Source organism: Fukomys damarensis, unplaced genomic scaffold (genome assembly GCF_012274545.1).
Source record: "Fukomys damarensis isolate Sample0158 unplaced genomic scaffold, DMR_v1.0_HiC HiC_scaffold_8, whole genome shotgun sequence".
Classification (NCBI taxonomy): domain Eukaryota; kingdom Metazoa; phylum Chordata; class Mammalia; order Rodentia; family Bathyergidae; genus Fukomys; species Fukomys damarensis.
This window is the reverse complement of record NW_022900920.1, coordinates 15,648,444-15,669,696: the sequence shown is the minus strand read 5'-3', so window position 1 is coordinate 15,669,696 and position 21,253 is coordinate 15,648,444. Positions and strand designations below refer to the sequence as shown.

At 34.8% G+C, this 21,253-nt stretch overlaps 1 protein-coding gene across 4 annotated transcripts in view; it reads left to right on the top strand.

Moving 5' to 3' along the window:
- Positions 1 to 21,253, top strand: part of Plekha1 (pleckstrin homology domain containing A1) — a 61,576-nt gene that overhangs the window by 25,291 nt on the left and 15,032 nt on the right. For all 4 annotated transcript variants that reach the window (XM_010632739.2, XM_033761381.1, XM_010632740.2 and 1 more), the window contains 3 exons: positions 5,008 to 5,105; positions 18,278 to 18,403; positions 20,964 to 21,107. In XM_010632739.2, coding sequence (XP_010631041.1) covers positions 5,008 to 5,105; positions 18,278 to 18,403; positions 20,964 to 21,107 — 368 coding nt within the window. The remainder of the gene's footprint in view (positions 1 to 5,007; positions 5,106 to 18,277; positions 18,404 to 20,963; positions 21,108 to 21,253) is intronic.

Genomic DNA, 21,253 nt, shown 5'->3' with positions numbered 1-21,253 from the left:
GCACAAAAAAATATTGTAAATATTTGGAGTAACAATTTTATTACAGTAAAAGGACCCCCCCTTCCCCCTGTACTCAAAATACTTCCTTTTGTCTGAAACAAAAGACACACATTTACTCCATTCTTGGCAATATATCTTTTATTATAATGTTTTTTTTAAATTCATGCATTTACTGTATCTTTTGATCACCCCTTATATGTATCCAGTAATGAAATATAGGAGCAGGATGAAAGATCTCCATGTCCATGGATCAGTAAGATTAACACTGTCACAGTGGCCATATTACTAAAAGCAGCCTACAGGTTTAATGTACTACCCATCAAAATACCAACAACCGTTCTGGGTGTGATGGCACTCGGTGGACTGAAACAGGAAGAGGTCAGCCTGCACTGTGTAGAGAGACCCTGTCTCAAAACAAACAAACAAAAAAGCCAGCAGCATTCTTCAAAGAATTAAAAAGAACAGTCCTAAAATTCATGTGGAAACAAAAGACCCAGAATAGCCAAAGTGATCCTGAACAAAGCAGTGCTGGAGATATCAAATTCATAGTAACAAAAACAGCGTGGTACTGGCTTAAAAATAGATATGTAAACCAATGGAATAGGAGAGAAAAGACACACAAAAAAATATGTAAGTACATCTGTTTGATTCTTGAAAAAGATGCTGAAAACATGTTGGAAAACAGACAGCCTCTTTAACAAATGGTGCCAGGAAAACTAGATAGCCACATTCCCATCTTTCAGCCCTGTTCAAAAAGAAATTTAAAATGAATCAAAGACCTAAGTACAAGACCTGAAACTTTGAAACTGCCAGGAAGAAAAACATATGGGAAACACTTCACAACCTAGGCACAGACAGTGACTTCCTAAATAGGACTCCAGTAGCACAGGCAATCGCAGCAACAGTTACCAAACGGGATTACATCAAATTAAAAAGATGCATAGCAAAGGAAACAGTTGTGCAGAGACAGTCTACAGAATGGTAGAAAATCTTTGCCAGCTACTTTTCTGACAGGATTCATATGCAGACTATAAGAGATTAAGTTGTAGAATATAAAGGACTGAGAAAACACCATGAAACGAAATAACCCAGTCAGTAAATGGACAAAATGAACCAAATAGACCCGTCTCAAAAGAGTAATTACAGATGATCAGGAAGTATATGAAAAACTGTTCAATATTAGCTGTTAGGGAAATGCAAATGAAAGCTGTTGAAATTCCATCTCGTCCTAGTAAGAATGGCTATCATCAAGCATACAAAAAACAGCAAATGCTGATGAGGATGTGGGAAAAAGGAATCTTTATATACTGTTGATGGGAGTATAAATTAGTTAGCATATATGAGAATCAGCAGGAAGATTCCTCAAACAACTAAAACTTGAGCTATCATTGATCCCAGATGTACCACTCTTAGGTATATTCCTAAAGAATTAAAGTCAGCATACTGTACAGATGTTTGCATACTCATCTTTGTTGTGGCACAATTCATAATAGCAAAGTTATGAAAACAGTGCCTATCAACTGATGAGTGGATTAAAAAAAATGTATGTACCCAATAGAATATTAATCAGCCATAAAGAAGATTGAAATCATGTTAAAATAAGCCAGACTCAGACAAATACCTCATGTTTTCTGTTCTATGTGAAATAAAAAGACAACATGAAAGCAGGGGGAGACTTAGAGAAGAGGAAAGCTATAAAGAGGAAAGGAAGGAGGAAGGGTAATGGAAGTAATGAGGGTTGGAAATGATTAAAGTATATTATTACTTGCATTTACAATCATGCCAAGATGAAACCTATTCTTTACAATTAATATGTAGTAATTCTTTTTAAATTGAGAAAACTGACAATATGACAAAATGTCTCATCAGGATTCATAACTATATTTGGGTCAAATTAGTCCTAGATTTTGAGATGATTTTTATTTACAGTCAAGCTTATATATGTGCTTATCTATATTTGTTTTATTTACTCTGGTGGTAAAGATTGGCAATAAAATGTAAAAGTGCCCAAGTGAAAAGACTGGAAGGACACAAACCTCTGGAGATATAGGCATTATTCACAGTGAAACCCTTGCTTAAAAAGCATGGCAACTTAGAGGGGTCCTAGTTCTGTTTTGTTTTATTTAATTCTGAATTTATTTCTTCCTTTCCCTGTCTGCCCTCCTCCTCCAAATATTTCAGATACACCACCTTTCAGTAATTTTTGTTTTCCAAAATACTTCTGTATTTAGAAATCTCCAGAAGATGATGATGGAGAGGAATAATCTGTCCTAAGCACTGTAGTAGTTTTATTCTTTTTAAAATTTTAATTAATTAATTAATTTTGCAATGCTGGACTTGAACCAGCTTAACTCTTTTTAAAAGTTTGATATTGGGTCTTCCTGAGTTGCCAAGATTGTTCTTAAACTTGAGATCCTTCTGCCTCAGTCTTTAAGAGCGCTGGAAATGCAGATATGTGGCATCATGCCCAACAGTTTCTTTGCAGACCTCATTTCCACCCACCATGGAAGGAGTGAGCAGTAATCCCATTTCATATATGAGGAAACGGCTTACAGAGATCAAACAATGTTTATAAGATGATGCTACTTGTAAGAGCATAAGTTTGGTCTCACTGGTTTCAGGCTCAGATTTTTTTCTGTAGTACATCAGTATGTCTTCTTGCTCTGAAATAGTAAAAGCCTATGAGTTTTCATTCAGACTTCAAAGTGTGCCAAGAATCTTTTCAGAGGTATACTGACCTCTTTCTTCTCTTAACATGTTGAGTAAATATTACTCAGAAATGGGTGTATCGAACAGTTACTTTCTACCAAGTATAGTATATTAATAAACTCTTAGATTTTTAGTCTCTTCAGAGTGCTGAACAAATGCCCAAAACAACATTATGAGGAGAGCAGGAAAAAGATTCTAAAAGCATACTGTAAGGGCTGGGGATTTTGCTCAATGGTGCTGGCACCTGCCTGGCAAGCACAAGGTCCTGAGTTCGATCTCTGGTACTGGGAGCGGTGGTAAATAAATAAAAGCATACCATATTGATTGCCAAGAGTTAAAAACAGGTTTTTATTAACATATATAATGTCATATTCAGTTGATATTTTATCTTAAAATATATTTATGGTATTTATAATTTTTCTAATCTCTGGAAAGGTATAAAAAATAATTTATAGTTTTTTGAAAGTTCTTTATTTTCCAGATTAGTTTTTCAGTGGCACTCCACATGATATGCTTTACTTCCTTTTTGAGATCTTTATCTCAGTCAAGGAAGACCTGATTTAGTGCTTTGGTCTCCATCCCAGTTTCAAAATTTTGTGTGTTTGAGAAGTATTTTTTTTTTTTCCTGAAGAGTTTTCACTTCCTCCTTCTCTTAGTCATATTCAGCTGGGTGCTGGTATAGCATGTAAAATTTTGGTGGAGCATTTGGGTTACTTTTATATTCAAATTACTGTAACAGGGGTGCTATTTAGGTGTATTAGTTTCTAGAATAATACTTAGTTTTAAAAAAATAATGCACATGATGTAAAATATAGTTTTAATTCAACAGCTATGATAAGTTTGTAAACAACTATTTGTGCAGATGTGCTTACTTTAGTCTATTCCCTAAGGAGATGTATGTAAATTGCATATAAAGCTCCAAAGATATTAAAACTTTAAATATAAATGAAACTTATATGGAATAGAAAAATAAAGATGTTTATTTTTATAATATTAAGGGAGTTTTCCAAATAAATAATCTAGAGGCATTAAAGGAAAAAATTGATGGAATATTTCTATTTAATCAAAGATACCATGGACAAAGTAAAAAGACTAATGACAGACTAAGGAAAGTACTTAAAAGAGAAAGGATTATTATATAAAAGTTTCTATGAAATAATAAAAGATAAATGAACAGGAGAAATATCAGTAAAGAAAATAAAGCTCACAAAGCAAATACAGATGACTGATAAACATACGACAGTTTGTCTCAATAATCAAATTCAAAGTGAAGATATAATTATTCACTAGTTAGGTTGTCAAAGACTACTGTGGTTCAGTCAGGAAGAGACTGCATAAGGTATTTCAGTATGAAAAGAATTATTTTAGAGAATTGTTTACCCAAATGTTGGAAAGTGGAATAGTGAAAGGAATATTGAAGTTGTAACCGAGAAATTACTAGCAACTCCGTGAAGCAGCTTCCACTGGAGGACTAGAGAGACAAAAGTGAAGAGGTAGGTAGGACAGTGGAGGAACAGCCACCAAGGAGCTGGCAATTGGTATCTGAGCAGACCCTGCAAGGTGGTGAGGGAGCAGCAGAAAGTTCTGAAATGGTAACTAGTTGCAGGTTGTGTTTGGAAGGAGGTCAACAAGAACAGAACCAGCAAGTGTCTTCCCTAATCCTCTCCACTCTCACCTTTCAGGTTGCCACCAATACAATACCTCCCACTGGCAGAACGTGATTCTAGCTGCAGGGAAGACTAGGAAATACTAGTGTTTGCAGTCTCGCAGTCTCATTGTTGCAGAGCTGTAGAACAGAAAGCATGTGGTTTCTAACTAGCACAGGTGCTTATGACTTGGACCAGCAGGGTGTGACGTGAAAGAGGGCCAACCTTTTAGGAAGATAATTTGCTAATAATGTAAAAATTGTGAATGTGAATTCCCTGTGACTAATTCTGTATTGAGATAATCAGCCCATAGAAATATAAGTTAAAATATGGATACACACACACACACACACACACACACACACACACACGTACGTGATGTTGCATTGTGATATTTTATCTAATTCTGGTAATTGGAAATAGCCTATGTGTCCATCCTTGGAGGATTGACTTGTTATATTGTGTATCTATTTAATGGAAAATGAGACTATAAAAAGAATTTTAACTATGCAGTTGAGTATTTTATATGACCTAGTATATTTTGTCAAATCCAAGAATGTCATAATTTTGAATCTAACAAGATTTTTGAGCTGCTATAAATTTAGAGGTAACAAGTAACATAATTTCAAGTGTATATTTTTTCTCTCACCAGTTATGAATGCAGGAATGAGGAAATATTTCCTACAAGCCAATGATCAGCAAGACCTAGTAGAATGGGTAAATGTCTTGAACAAAGCTATAAAAATTACAGTAAGTATTTGTGTTTTGGGGATTTTTTCAACATATGGAAGTAATGTTTACATTTTGAAAATGTATCTCCTGAATCCACGTCAACAGCTTACCAACCTGTTACATACTCAAACTTTGTTTAAAAGATATGTTGAGAGTATGAAAATATTTTCTTGTACATGGTGATTATCAGCCCTTCCATCAGCCTGTATCATCCTTTTTACCCAGTATGTACCTAATAAGGATATACTGTATATCACTGTAGATTTTTAGCCACTGTTTCTAGGGGAAGGTGCATGTAGCACTGTCAGGAGTAGGTTATGAGGCTTCCTGCCACCTATCCAGGTGATGGGAATAGGCATTCCTGTTTTCTGAGCCTTGATAGAATGGCACTTGAAGGTGAGGGGAGATGAAGGGCTTAGAAATGAGGTGCAGACATAGGGATGGGGCCTCAAAAGCTGTGGAGGCCAGAGGGTCCTGCCAATTTGGCCCTGAGGAGTAGGTCTCAGCCTCTGAAATATCTTTTTCACTAGTGTTTTTGCCTTCAGTTTCAGAGCTTGGTGCCCCTGTCCCCACTTCAATGTGACAGCCTCTTCCTTCCATCCTGGGCTGTTCTTCTGTTTAGTTTTCTGATGAACATTACTACTATTTATTGATTCTTTATACTGTATCAGGTCTTGATAAAAGCTTTACTTAAACCTTCTGGAAAAGTGAGATGTAGAAAGATCGAGTGATTTCTGCTATTTTCAAAGCAAGTAAGCAATGGAGCTGAGCACTCAAGCCAGCCTGTGAACTAAGAGCCCTCTTCTGATAACTTTCCTGAGAGTAGAACCAAGCTTTTAGGGTGCTATTGATGATGGCAGTGGTTAGGTCTGCTCCTTGGCTGTACGTTTTCCTGCTTACAAACTGCCAGAGAAACATTATAGGTTGCCTGGAAAGGGTCAGGAAAGAGTTACTGGGCAGGGTTGTGCCAAGTGAACTGTATTTTTAGTAAAATATACTTATTAACTGTCACTAAAAGATATCCTAAAAATCAGCATGTTATTTAGCTTCCATCTAAAATGAATGACTCAGTGTCTGTGTCACAACACAATAGAATTAATATAGCTAAAGCTGATTTAGATAGAATTTTTTGTCATGCATCAGAACAGCTTGTTACCTTGTGACAGAAGACGCCCACACACTGCATCTGATCTGTACATAAAGCAGAAGTTATTTTGGGTTTGTACAGTTTCAGGAAAGTGATATTTTTTAACCAATTCAGAAGTATATATTCTTAAAAGGTTTTAACTGATTATTTTTACCTCTTAAGAAATGTTAACTTGGAAAGTTTCTTTAGAAATGTGTAGTGACATTACTCAGTTTGTTTTTTATAATTTGCAATAGTGCTTTTAGAAAAAAATGTAGTACGTGGTCTCGGGCTTTTTACTATTTTGGGTGTTATTGAATTGCTCTGTGTGATTTACTCATGTGACGAGTATTTAAAATTGATTATGGGTTGAGTAATTGTTAAAGTGTGCACTTTTAGTTAGCTCTTGTGGTCTTGTAGCTTTATTTTACATGTTGAATTTTTTAGTTTTTAAGTAAATTTGTTGGTAATTTTGTATTTTCATAATTCACATTAAGATATAAGTAACTGTACATGTAAAATATAGAAATCCTTATTTCTGCAAGAAAATGATTATATTAATGTGAATATAAAATTGATAGCACTTTCTAAAAAGTCAACATTAGATAGATACATACTTGTATTTAGCTCATAGGACAGCAGTGAAGGAACTCCCCATACTTTAATAAAATACATTTTATGTTTATTTTTATAAAAAGCTTAATTTTTGATTTCATATGCATTTTATACACATTGTATTAGAGTGAAACTGCTGCTGATTTGCATATAGATTCCTTAAAAAATTAAAATTTCTGTTTCAAATCGTTCATTTTACCTTCTTATGAAATAATTTCACATGATATTTTGGTCAACTATGTAAATTAGTGGTCTGTTGAGTACTATGTGACATATAAATTTAAAATCATTAGAAATCCAAAATTAGATTTTGAGACTGTGGTTTCAATATAAAAGTGGTTAGAGGGTAGTGGATGAGAGAAAGGTGATTATTTAACTACTTCTTAATTATAGTACCTTCTGTTTTAATGCCTTATTCTGTTTTTATCTTTCTTTGCTTTCCTTAAGTCTATGTGATTGTGGGTGGCTTGTCTGCCCTTTGAAATTTTTTATCCTTTTTTTTTTTTAAGAACACTAGTAGAGAAACCAACCTTAGAGTTTAGAAAATCAAAATTTAAAGTATACTTGAAACTATTTGTGTTAATTGCAACATAAATATGGTAGTTTCTGGTCCCTTACTGATTATTAGGAGATGTTCAAGATGTATATAGTTTATTTCTAAGTAGAAATCCACTGTTGTTGTTGTTGTTTTTTGTACCAGGGATTGAACTCTGGACCTGTGCTTGTGAGTCAGGCGGCAGAACTACTGAGCTAAATCCCCAGGCCAATCTACTGTTTTTTTAAGTGTCCTTTTCTTTTGAAATTGTGGCAAAACTATTCTATAAGTTTGATTTTTTTAAAAATGATAACTGAGAGCAAGTAGAAGAAAGAGTAACCTGAATAGAGAGGACCTTGGTCCTTACAAAATGCTCAGTGTGCCCAACAGTGTTAGCAAGGCCTTCTCCTTTACACTAATACTTTGAACTGACAGATCAAGTATGGAGCACTGAGAAAACTCACATGACCCATAAGTTTGTGCTTGAACATCTTGGGTTTCAGTCTATGAGCACTGTCATTATTCTTGGTGAACTAAATGGCAACCTTGCCTTTAACTTTTTGCAAAAGGAAACTGGCATTTTCATTTATGTCATTCATAAATATTGAAATCTATTTATTCCTCTCTACATTCTCTAGTTACTACTTTTTCTTTTCCTATTACTGGAATTTTCTACTGTTAGGGTCATATGCAAATCCCTGCTAGGAAGATATTCAAATCTCTTACAGAAAAAAGCCATATAAAAACAGAAATCAAGGGAAAAGAGAAAGGGCATTAGTCAGAGAAACCCAAGCATATTCAGTATCTAGCACTTGCTCTCATTGCTGTCCCATGAGATACTTTTCTGATTCTCATTAACACTTGGTTGGTTTTGCTGGAGAGAATGGTTTTGAAAATGTTTATTTTAATGGCTGAATTTAAGGTAACTTTTTTTTCAATTACCTATAATTTTAAGGAAGTTACCTATACTTGTATTTTTCCTGTTCTTAGGCTATGATTACAATTTGGATAGTTTTATTGTAAAATGCAATTCTGAGTTAACAATTAGATTTTAACAGTGGAATCATGCTATACTTTGATTTTGTTATAAAGACAAATTAGAAACCAGTGACTTAACAGCATATGCAAAATTTTAATATACTGTCATTTCTGGAAAGACATGGAAAACCAACCTGAATTTTGGAGTATTTGTAGGGTCATAGTGAAGATTTTTCATAGGAACTTCCCATGATAGCTAACCTCTTAACTTCTTGAAGTGAGTAGTATTGACTACTTTTCTTATGGATCATCTCTGAACAACACATCTCATCTAATACAGTTGAGTAGATCATTTTCTCTGTTTCAAATTCCCTTAATGCAGTTTTCTATTCTAAGTGAGATAGCAGCACCATGTTTTCACTGTTGAAATACATGGTGCTGTTCATGAGAAAATACAGTAGGCTCTCAGTAAATTGTTCTAGGGTTTGATAAACTAATTTTGGTTGACAAATTCTCTTTAGAAAGCACTCCAAGATATATAGGATTCAAAGAATCATTCATTATTCACTCCTTTTCCTTTCCTGTTTCTCATTTTCTCCTTTGTTTGGAAGCATGACAAGAGGGTGGAGGGAGAGGAGAGGGAGTTTTAGAAGTCACCCAGGAGACGTCATTTATATTTATGAACATTTATTTGCAGAAATGCTTGCTTTGGAATCTCCTACCTCCCAGTGTCCTCTCATAAATGTAATACGTTTGCTGAATATTTTGCAAAAAGCTTCTTTGAAAATCTTTATCTGCATTGAATTGCACCTTCTCTACAAAGTTGGTTGAATGGCATCATAAAAAATGAGAGCAAAGTTTTGGCACAGTACAGTGTTTCTTGAAGTGTGATTTTTGAAACACCTCCTTCAAAAAATCTGATAACAGATTATTCCTCCATAAAGTGCAATTCTGGGGAGTTTATTACAGATTTATTCAATCAGAATTCCTGGGTACAGACCCTGGAAACCTGAAATTTTTAATAATACCTTATGCACCCTACATCTTGAGAACCTGCTTTTCTCTTGAATCACAAGAATACATGGTTAAATTAGGGAAGGGTGAAGCAGGTGAAGGGAGGACAGGGGTATGGGGAAAAAACAACAACCAAGATATATCATGTAAAGGTACAAGATCCCAATGATAAATGTAATTGGTACTTTGAATGTACCAATAAACTTAATGAAAAAAAAAAGAATACATGGTTAAAGTCTGTCAATACATTATGAATGATATCCTTTATAGTTCTACTTGTACCTTGTTAAATCAGAATTAACTATGTGACAAGCATATTGTTTAACCTTGACTTAAATGTTTTTATATTTGTACCTTTGTGATTGTTAAGTGTTTTCACATTTCTGAAGACTGCAAGATCCCTGAATGCTCTTTAAATCATTGGAGATTGACTAAATCGTGTTGAACATGATAATCGATGTTGAGTGTTTTATTATATTATCTCCATTGCCTTTAAAATTCTCAATTTAGGGGCCAAGAATTTAACTCAGTGGTGCCTCCACCTGCCCCTCAAGTGCAAGGTCCCAAGTTTGACCCCTAGTACCAAAAAAAAAAAAAATCACAATTCATATGTAGACTATAAGGTTAACAGTTTGAAGAAAAAAAATTCATGATTAGCTGAGTACCTTATTCCCTGATTAGGTCACATGAGAGCTAAAATATGTCTTAATCATTTATAATAAATACTCTAGTGCTTTGATTCCACTTTAGTGAGACTTTTACTTTTGAGATTCTTCTGTTATAATCATTATTCACTTATACTTACAATTTATCATTAATTCAAGTATTTGAATTCCTTAAGTTCCTACTACTGAGTTTTTTCATAATCCATCATTGTATTTATTTTGTTTTAATTTTTATTAGAACAACTTTGTGATATTTAATGCTTACATTCATTGTAGATAGTTGGCAATGAACAGAATGCATCTTAATTCTTTTTACATCCCTCTCCCCTTGCCCCATGCCATGTCTCTCCATTTACTATATGTCTTTCATTTTGCCCTTTCATTTATTTATATTTTGGATTTCTCATATAAGAGAAACCATGTGATATTTAACTGTGTGTGTCTGATTTCACTTAATATTATTGTATCAAGGTGCATTCATTTTCCTACAAATAACTCAAATTTATCCTTTATAGCAGAATAGTAGTTGATTGTTTATATATACCAAATTTTATTTATCCATTCATTTGTTGAGGACATATAGGCCACTTTCATTTTTTCATATATTTTTTGACCAGTTGTATTTTTTCTAAGAAGTGTCTGTTGACTTCAGTTGCCTGTTTTTTGACTGAGTTATTCTTAGGAGTCTTAACTTTTTTGAGTTCTTTATATGTTATAGATGTTAGTCCTCTGTCCAAGCTGTAGCTGGCAAAAAAAATTTTTTTTTCTCATTTTATAGGTTGTCTCTTAACTGTTGATTCATACAGAAGCGTTTTAATTTTTTTTTTTTTTTTTTTTTTTTTTGCCAGGGATTGAACTTGGGTCCCTGTGCTTGCAAAGCAGGCGCCAGAATATGGTTCTTTATATTATTTCTTGCGCAGTTGGAGTTCTATTCAGAAAGTCTGCCTACACCTATGACTTCAGGAGTTTTGCCTGTTGTGTTTTCTATCAGATTATGTGTTTTCTATCAGATTATGTGTTTCTGTTTTAATATTTAAATCTTTGATGCATTTTGGTTTTAGTTTGATACATAGTGAGAGATACGGCTTTAGGTTTAATCTTATGCATGTGTATAGACAGTTTTCCTAGAACTATTTGCTAAAGAATCTCTCTTTCCTCCATTATGTTTTTGGCCCCCTTTGTCTAATATCAGGTGGCTGAATGTGCCTGGGGTTGTTTCTGTGTCCTCTTTTTCGTTCCATTGATGCACATGTCTATTTTGTGCCAATTTTATGCTATTTTTATCATTGTAGTTTTGTAATACTGTATAACTTGAAATTTGGAATTGTGGTGCCTCCTCCTGCTTTGTTCTTGTTGCCCAGGATTGCTTTTGGTATTCTGAGTCTCTTCTGGTTCCAAATGAATTGTAGGATTGGTTTCTCTAGTTTTGGGAGGAATGCTGTTGATACTTTGACTGAAATTGCATTAAGTCTATATATCAGTTTTGGGAGTGTGGCTATTTTGACAGCATTGGATCTGATTGTACAGGAACAGGGGATGTCCTTCCAATTTCTGATGTCCTCTTCAATCTCGTTTTCAGAGTACTGTAGTTTTCATTGCAGAGGTCTTTCTTTGCCTTAATTAAATTAATTCCTAATAGTTAATTTTTCTTGATACTATTGTGGATGGTATTGCCTTCCTAATTTCTTTCTTGGTGGGTTCATTATTGGTGTATAAGAATGCTATTGATTTTTATGTGTTGATTTTGTATCTTGCTCCATTACTGAACTTGATTATTAATTCAAGAAGTGTTTTGGTGGGACTTTTTATGGTCTTCTGTATAAAGTATCATGTCATCTGCAATAATGATTATTTGACTTCTTTTCCTATGTATATCCCTTATTTCTCTTGCCTGATTGCTTTGGCTAATGTTTTGTGTACAATAATGAATAGGAGTAGTTATAGTGAAGATACTTGTCTTATTCCTGATTTCAGAGGGAAAGCCTTCAACTTTTTTCAAATTAATATGATTTTTGACTGTTGATTTTTCATAAATGACTTTTATCAGATTGAGATACGGCCTTGTATACCTATTTTCTTCAGTTTTTTAAAAATCATGAATGGATGTTGCATTTTGTCAAAATCTTTTTCTGCATCTGTTGAGATGATTATTATTTTGTCCTTGCCTCTGTTTATGTGGTGTGTTACATTTACTAATTTGCATATGTTGAGCCAACCTTGCATTCCTGGGATCAAACCTACTTGGTCATGATGTATGTTCTTCTGATGATTTATTGCATTCTTATAGCCAACATCTTGTTGAGGATGTTTGGATCTGTGATCATTAAAGAGATTGGCCTGTAGTTTTCTTTTTTAGTTGGGATCTTGCCTGGTTTTGGAATCAGTAATGCTAGCTTCCAAAGATGAATTTGGAAATACCCCTTTCCTTTCAATTTTATCAAAGAGTTTGAGGAGTATTGGCATTATATCTTCCTTGAAGGTTTTGTAGAATTCAGTTATAAATCCATCTGAACTTGTAATTTTCTTATTTGATAGGTTTTTTTACTACTCAATTTCATTGCCTGTTATTGAATTATTCAGAGTTTTTATGTCTTCTTGGTTCGATTTTGGTAATTCATATTTGTCTAGGAATCTGTTTCTTCATGAGTCTCCAAATTGTTGAGTACAGTTTTTGTTGTTGTTGTTGTTGTTGTTAGTAATTACTAATGATCTAGATTTTGGTGGTTTGTTTTGATTTTACTTTTTCATTTATAATTACATGGACGTGGTTCTTTTCTTCTTTTGGTTAGTTTGGCTAGGAGTTTGTTTGTTTATTCTTTCAAAAAATCAGTTCTTTTATTCATTGACTCTTCACATTTTTTTCCTCTCAATTTCATTAATTTCTGCTGTGATCTTTACAATTTCCTAGATTTGGGTTTGGGCTGTTCTCCTTTTTCTGGTATCTTGAGGTGTGTCATTAGGTTATTTGAGCTTGATCTATTTTTCTTATATGAGCATTCACAGCAATAAACTTCCCTCTTAATACTGTTTTTATTGTATCTCGTTGGTTCTGATATATTGGACTTGCATTGTTTAATTCTAGGAACTAATTTTTTCCTTGATTTCTTCTGTTATCCACTGAGTATTCAGGAGTGTTTTATTTAATTGTTCAGATATTTGTAAAATTTCTTTGGTTTCTTTTGCAGTTGTAGTCTAGTGTGCTATGATCTGATAGTATATCTACGATAATTTTCCTTTTGTGTTTATTTAAGAAGGCTTCATGGACTAATATATGGTCTATTTTGGAGAAAGATCCATGTGCTCTTGAGAAGAATGTGTATTCTGTTATAGGGTAGAAAACTGCAGGTATCTATTAGTCCATTTGTTCTGGTTTAGCTCTGACATTTCTTTAAGTTTTTGGTTAGTTGAGCTATTTGTTCGGGTGGGTTATTGAGGTGACCCACTATGGTTGTATTGGTATTTATTTGATCTTTTATGTGGAATAGTGTTTTCTTTATGAAGTTAGATGCACCAGTATTTCATGCATTTGTGTGTGTGTGTGTGTGTGTGTGTGTGTGTATGTATATATAGTAAGTCCTGATGTAGGAACATTTGAATTGCAAACTTTCACAGATATGAACAGGCCTCACATTACAAATATTTGTGGATGTGAACAAATCACCAAAGCAGCATATTTTGACCCTAACCCTATACCACCATTTTAAGGTAACTGTAAAAGTAAAAATAGTTTATTTACAGTATTTTTGTTTGGGTTTTTTATGCTTTACACTGTATATTTGTGTCAAAGTTGTATAATACTCACTTTATTGGACTTATGAATGAATCCGAACGTTCTCTTGGAATGGGACCTATTTGTAAGTTGGGGATTTATCTGTGTGTGTGTATTTATTTATTTACAGTTGACCCCTTTTTGTTGAATTATTCCCTTAACTAATAATATGTAGTTTGCCTCTTCTGATCAGTTTTAGCTTGAAATTTGCTTTGTCTTAGCATAAAATTACTACCCCCTGCTTGCTTTTAGGGATCTCGTTCATGGAGTATTGTTTTCCAAATACTGATTTTTAGTCTGAATTTTTTTTTTTAAATTTCTTTTTAAATTAAATGGGCCTCTTGAATACAACAGACCATTGGCTTTGTTTTCTGATCTAGTGTTCCGATCTGTGTCTTTTATTTGGGGAGTTGAAGCCATTTTTGTTAAGAGTTATAATTGAAAAGGATTGACTCATTCCTGTAATTGCATTATTTTTCTGTTGTTGGCTCCAATATTTTTCTTTTTTGTGTAACTACTTGCCTTGCTTGATCTATTTATTCCCTCCAACTTTTTGGCTTTGTTGGCTTCACTGTCTCTCTCTAGGATATTCTTGAGTATTTTTGGTGTACTGGTTTGGTGTTCATGAATTTAATATATTCTTTTTCATGGAATTTTCTTATTTCTCCATGAGTTTTGAGAGAGTTTTGCAGAATATATTAGTCTAGGTTGAAAGTTGTTTTCTTTTAGGGCTTGAACCATCTCACTCTTAAGATCTCCTGGCCTGTAAGGTTTGTGTTGAAAACTGTTATGAATCTAATGCATTTACCTTTATAAATAATTTTTGCTTTCTCTGACTTTTCCTTTTTTTTTTTTTTTTTGTACCGGGGGTTGAACTTGGGTTCTTGCGCTTGCAAGGCAGGCCACCAAACCACTGAGCTAAATCCCCAGCCCATCTCTGACAACTTTTAAGATTCTGTCTTTATGTTGGACCTCTGGGATTTTCACTGTGATGTATCATGAGGAGCTTCTTTTTCTCTTTTTCATAATTTGATGTTCTGTAAGCTTTGCTTACCTGTTTATTGAGTTCTTGTGTGTGTGTGTGTGTGTGTGTGTGTGTGCGCGCCGGGGATTGAACTTGGGTCTTTGTGCTTTTAAGGCAGGCAGCGGAATCACTGAACTAAATCCCTGGCCCTATGTTGAATCCTTTCCCCATACTTAGGGTTCTGGTAGAATTTCTGTAAACAGATTTTTAAAATTCTGTCCTCTAATTTCTCTCTAACTCCATTTAGCCTTAGGTTAGTATTCTTAGAAGTAGCTATTGGATAAATTTTTCTTGTTCTCTTATGGTATTTAAAGTTTTTCTGAGTATATCATGATGTGATTCCATTTTGTCCTCAATTTCTAAAGCCCTATTAGTCATTGCTGCTCTTTATGAATTGTGGGATTTTCTTTGAGTCTGTTTCTTAAATTAGTAATTCATGTTTGAATCAGTTTGGTCAGCTCTTCCAGTTTTTTATTTGTTTCTCCTGTAATCACATTGATCAGTTTTGTAGTTCCACTTTTAGGTTATGTTCTCGTTGAGCTCAACGAATTTCTTTGCTTCATCTTGAATTATTTGATACAGAGCAGCTATCAGTTGTTTGCTTTCCTCTCTGTTAGTGCCCTTGGGTCTGCTTTGGCAGAGTTGGAAGTCTTTAGAGGCATCTTGTTGCCTTTTTTCATGTTCCGATTGATTGATTGATTGTGCCAAAGGTTGAGGTCAAATCAAATGAAGAGAGTTCTTTTATTGGTGTGAAGTCTCTTTTATTAGGTTCTGTTTTCCTGTGATGTGTTCTTAGCTTTCTTCATCAAGAAGTATTGTTCAGTACCTCACCCTATTCAATTTAATTGGGTTGGACCTGGTCACTGTGTTGTAAGGATACAGTTTCCACTGATTATACCAGTACCAACAAAGCCAACCATACATCATTTGTAAATATTAGAACCTGTTTTGATAATTTCATCCTTTTGTCCTTTTGATAATTTCATTCATACTGTATTACACTGCTATTTGTGGTTCATCTGGAATGTGGAGAATGGGGGAAAGTAGAAGCAAGGGGAAAATGATATGGGTATGTCAGTGGGAAGAGAAGGAGGCAAGATAAATGTCCATAGGTAAAAAATAGGTTTGCCAGGTGTGGTGGCACATACCTGTAGTCCCAGGACTGGGGAGGCGGAGCCAAGAGGATCGCCATGAGAACGAGGCCAGCATACACTATATAGTGAGTTCAAGGCCTACCTGATCTACATAGTAAGACCCTGTCTCAGAGACAGAGAGAGAGAGAGAGAGAGAGAGAGAGAAAGAAAGTGGGGCAGAGAGAGAGAGGAGAAAGGAAGGTTGGTTGGTTGAAGAGAAGAACTAAAAGGGAACAGGTCAAAGGGGGAAAACCTTGAAGAATAAAGTATCATAACCAAATAATACCAATGAAGAAGCAAGAACCAGAAAGAAAACACAAAACAAAAACCCCAAAACAAAATGAACAAATAAAGGGGGAAAAAAAGATGACCCAAATCAAATGAAGAAGCAAAAAAACAAAATAAAAATAAAAACAAAAATCAAAACCTTCACATAGGGCTGGGGATTTAGCTCAGTGGTCCTGCCGCTTGCCTCGCAAGTTCAAGGTCCCGAGTTCGATCTCTGGTACCAAAAAAAAAAAAATCTTCACACAGTTGTTACAACACAAACCCAGAGCATCCACACAGCTCCCTCTACGTTGGAGTCGCAGATGATTGTAGTCAGCAAGGAGTTTACCTCTAACAGCCATGAGGGCTATTGCTCCCTCCAAACATCTGTGCTCTGGGCATGACCCACTGCAAGCCTCCATGGATCCAGTTTCCTTAATCTGTTGCAGGGGTAGGAGGTGCTAAATATCTTAGACATCTTCTTTTCTTCCCTCACAAGCTTTTCTGGCCTAGTATTTGGCCAAATGGTCACTGGCCCAGGCCATCTCTCTACCCACTGACGCCTGTCTGTCGCAGCCTTTTCCACAAAACCTAGTGCCTCCTCTCCTTGCCATTGTGGGGTGGTGGGCAGGACCTCTTGCCTTCTCAGCCTTTTCCAGCGTTTGGAGAAATAAGAGAGCACCTACCCTGTTATAGCTCTGCCAACTCACTCCCTGGCCTAGACGCCTGTGTCTCCTCTCAAAGATGTTGCTGTACTGCTTTGCATATTTGTAACAGACCTGGTTTTTCATACCCTCTGCTGTTCCCAGCTAAGTGGTCCTGGGTCCCCCTTGTGAGAGACCACTGGCAGTTGTGAGTAGTATGGTGAATGTTCCACAAATAGTACTCCCATTGTATTTTAAGGGGATAATGACTTATTTTTTTCTGTCAGACAAGTCTTTTGCCTTACCGTCCCATGGCTCACAGGTGCTAAATTGCTGCTGTTCACAAGACATGGGCGCATGTGATTTATTCTCCCTATTCTGCTTTCATGTTCAAATCCCTATGTTGCATATGTCTCACTTGCCATGCCCAGTTGGGAGGAAATAGTGATTGTGAGTCTGTTCAGTCAGCTATCACCACAGGGCCAGATCCCTCCCTTAATCCAGTCCTCTCCCACAATGGCGTGGGGAACTGGTCTGGGGTGAGCATGGAGTTCTAGGACCCATGAGTAATCTGATTTCCCATCACACACCCCTGAATACTAGATTTCAGTCCAGCTAGATTTTCTTTTCATTTATCCTCCTGTATCAAACTGTATTTTTCACCCCTACCTCAGAATATCTGCTTTTCCTCAGGACCAATTTGGAGATACCCTTGTTTTCATGCTCTGGGTGGCCATCTTCTTTCTCTCACTACTAAAAAATTTTATTATTTTTTCACATTTTGATTTTTTATTTGTGTGAAGATTTTTATTCTGCTGCTTTTGGATTAGTTCATCGAGTCAGTCTTTCAGCCCTTATTTAATACTTGCTACGTGTTTGGTAAATAGACTGTCTTGAAGCCTGTAATGATAAGTGTATTATAATCCCCATCCTTGAGACTTTGAAGATCACTAGTTGTAATGGAAGAAAGGGAAGATAGCAGCAAAGTACTATAATCCCCTGTTCTAATAAACAGGGTCTCTATTCCAGAGCATACTGGTTGGATTTAGAAGAGAGTTACACAAACTTGTCTAAAATGTAGTACAACCTGGATCTATACCTATATTCCCTAATGCCTCGAAGCCTGTGTTCCTTAATTCTCAAATGAGGTAGTGCCCTTGTAATAGGGTTGGCAGGAGAAAAAAATGAGGAAATGTGTGAAATATCGAAGTAAGTACTTAGCAGGTGATAACTGAATTATAAAACATTACCAGACAGAATAATTTGAGAATTTAAAAGAGCACGTGCATACACTGTAAGTAGTTTATATATGTGTATGTTTTTCACTAATATATAAGTGGGCAATTGGTAATTCTGCAACAAGAGAGGGTTGCATATCTAAATCTGGTTGTAAAATGGTTGATTTTATGTACTACTTCAGGTACCAAAGCAGTCAGATTCACAGCCTAATTCTGATAACCCAAATCGCCAAGGTGAATGTGGGAAGAAACAAGTGTCTTACAGAACTGATATTGTTGGCGGTGTACCCATAATTACTCCAACTCAGGTAATCAGTTAATTCTTTTATGAGGGTCTCATTGCATATTAATTTATGAATTGTCATTCAAACTAAAACTGCATCTTTTTAAATTACTACAAAACCTTTTATTTTTGTTTATTGTAAAAGAATTGTATATCACAAACAACATTTAACACTTTTTTGTTTCTTGGAGTACATGCTTCTCCTGTGTACTCTGCACTCCCCTAGAAATGGAGATATGAATTGCATATCGGACTTTGTAAATAGTTTTTCACTTACCACAAACATTTTCTTAGACATCAGATGATAGTCTATGTTATTTTTCATGACTACAGAGTAGTTCTGCCATGGATTTTCCATAATTTTCAAATCCAATAAGAGTTCTTTTTTCTTCCTATTTTTTTGGTACCAGGGATTGAACTCAAGACCTTGCTTTTGCCAGGCAGGTGTGGCACTACTGAGCTACATCTCTAGCCCTCTTCCTTTTTTCTTAAGATGAATTTATAGTTTAAACTTTATAGGCACAGATGATATTTTTAAAGGATAAATTCTTAGAAATAAAACTGCTGAGTCACAGTGTGCAAATTTGTATAATTTTTTAAGACTGATTTTAGTACAGTACAACTTGGACTAGATCATCTAAACAATGGATTGGAATTTTTTCTTCATTGTGTCCCAAAAGTATGACATGCTAAAGTAAGCCTGACTGAGTATTAGGAAAAATATAAATTTATGAACAAATTTTATTACATTAAAACTTGTGTAGGTGTTTAAGTTTCGTTTTTTTTTTTTTTTTTTTGGTACCGGAGATTGAACTCGGGTCCTTGCGCTTGCAAGGCAGGCCACCGAACCACTGAGCTAAATCCCCAGCCCTGTAGGTGTTTAAGTTTCTTGTATTGCTGTTGACAGAATAAGTTTGTAATAGTTACTAGTAGTGGAAAAAACAAGAATTTTTAAGTGTTATTGTCAGTGTTGGACTTTTTTATTATGTTTGTATCTTTTGAACCTCAAAGACTTTGATACTTTATAAATCTTTTAAATCAACTTATATACCATATTTGCAGGTCTTTTGCCAGGAGAGGGTTATTAATGGAAAGTAAAACCATACATTGTTTAGCTATTGATTGTTTTCTTTATGCTCTGCAAAGGGTATATTAGTGAACAAAAATACCGCTCTATTGGGAGCTTGCAGTTTTGCCAAAGTTGAATAAAAAAATAAAATAGGATTGTGTGTGTTTGGTTTTTTAAAAAGCAATGGTTTTAGCCTGTAAAATGTCTAGTTACAGTTAGCCTACGCTTCTTTCATTTGTATTATGACTTGGATTGACATTATGTGCTAGATTATTTGCCTGTAGTTGTATTAAGATACTGTAGTAGTTTGTATCTTGGCTAATTTAATTTGAATTCTATGGGGATGTCAGTTTAAACATTCCAAAAGTGTTTTATTATTTTGCAGTATAGTTTTTAAAAATTATAAAGTAGTATTTACTCATTGTGAAAGTATTAAGACATGTAGTGTCAAGAAAATGTTAAATCTTATTTGCATTATTAATTTATTGAGTAAGCAGTAAGTTAAATACTACCATTACAAATTTGAGTACATTGTTTTGTTGACCTATCTAAATGTAGAACAAGTTGAAAATTCTTCAAGATATGTATGACAATTAGGACTTAGTTTTTCTCTTGAATTTTGGAAGTTGTAGAAAATAAATCTTTGGCTTATTTATGAGATTCTAGATTGTCTGATGTCATAACTATACAGGAAGCCAGTACTTTGAGGAACATGATGTCCTGGGTATAGTTCTTAAAAAACACCTAAGCTTTTATGTAAAACATAAAACTACAACACTTTAAAAAAAAATAGAAGAAAATCTTTAAGATCTATGAGTGGGCAAAGGGTTTTTAAGACTTAGCCTTAAAAGCATAGTCCATCTAGGAAAAAGGTGGGTAAATTGATCCTCATCAACTTACATTCTCAAAATGTCAGAATTATAGAGATAGAGAACAAATTAGTGGTGTGGGATTAGGGGTAGACTCTGAAGGACTAACACAAATCTAATGAACAGTTCTGATCCCGATTGTGGTTAATAGTTACACACATCTTCACATATGATAAAATTACATAGAACTGTACATATACACATAGAAAAGTTAGTGCGTATAATGCTGGTGCAGTCTGAGATTTGTGATGTTCTGGTGTCAGTTTCATGATATTGGTAATATATCTTACCTATATGCAGTTTTCCTACTGGGGTAGTCTGGTTGAAGGGTACACAGGACTCCCTGTGCACCTCTGCTTTTTTACTTTTTATAATTTTCTGTGAATCTGTGTAATTATTTCAAAGTGAAAAGTCCTTCTCCCCAAAAAGGCACTAGTGGCAGGACTTTTATATAACTTCAGAAGTAGAAATGTGTACTTTGGTCAAATGATTAAGTATCTCAGATTAATTAGAAAACTCTTCATAATCCATGTTCCTGACTATACTGAGATAGATTTTAAGATTTTCTAGACTAACAACATAAAATAGAAGTATGCTTTGAATCTAAACAAGCAAGAAAATAATTTATTTCTTTTGCTTCATTTTAGAAAGAAGAAATAAATGAATGTGGTGAAAGTACTGACAAAAATAATTTGAAACGGTCACATAGCCATCTTCCTTACTTTACTCCTAAACCACCTCCAGACAGTGCAGTTATCAAAGCTGGATACTGTGTAAAACAAGGAGCAGTGGTGAGTCGCCTAATAATGTAAAATACTGAAAAGCAAGGCTACACTAGCAACTCACAAGTTATTCAGATACTTTCCATTATTTTATAAAAGACTGAAAGTGAAGACTGGCAGGCCAGGAAGGATATCAGGAGAGAGAGCAGGGATTA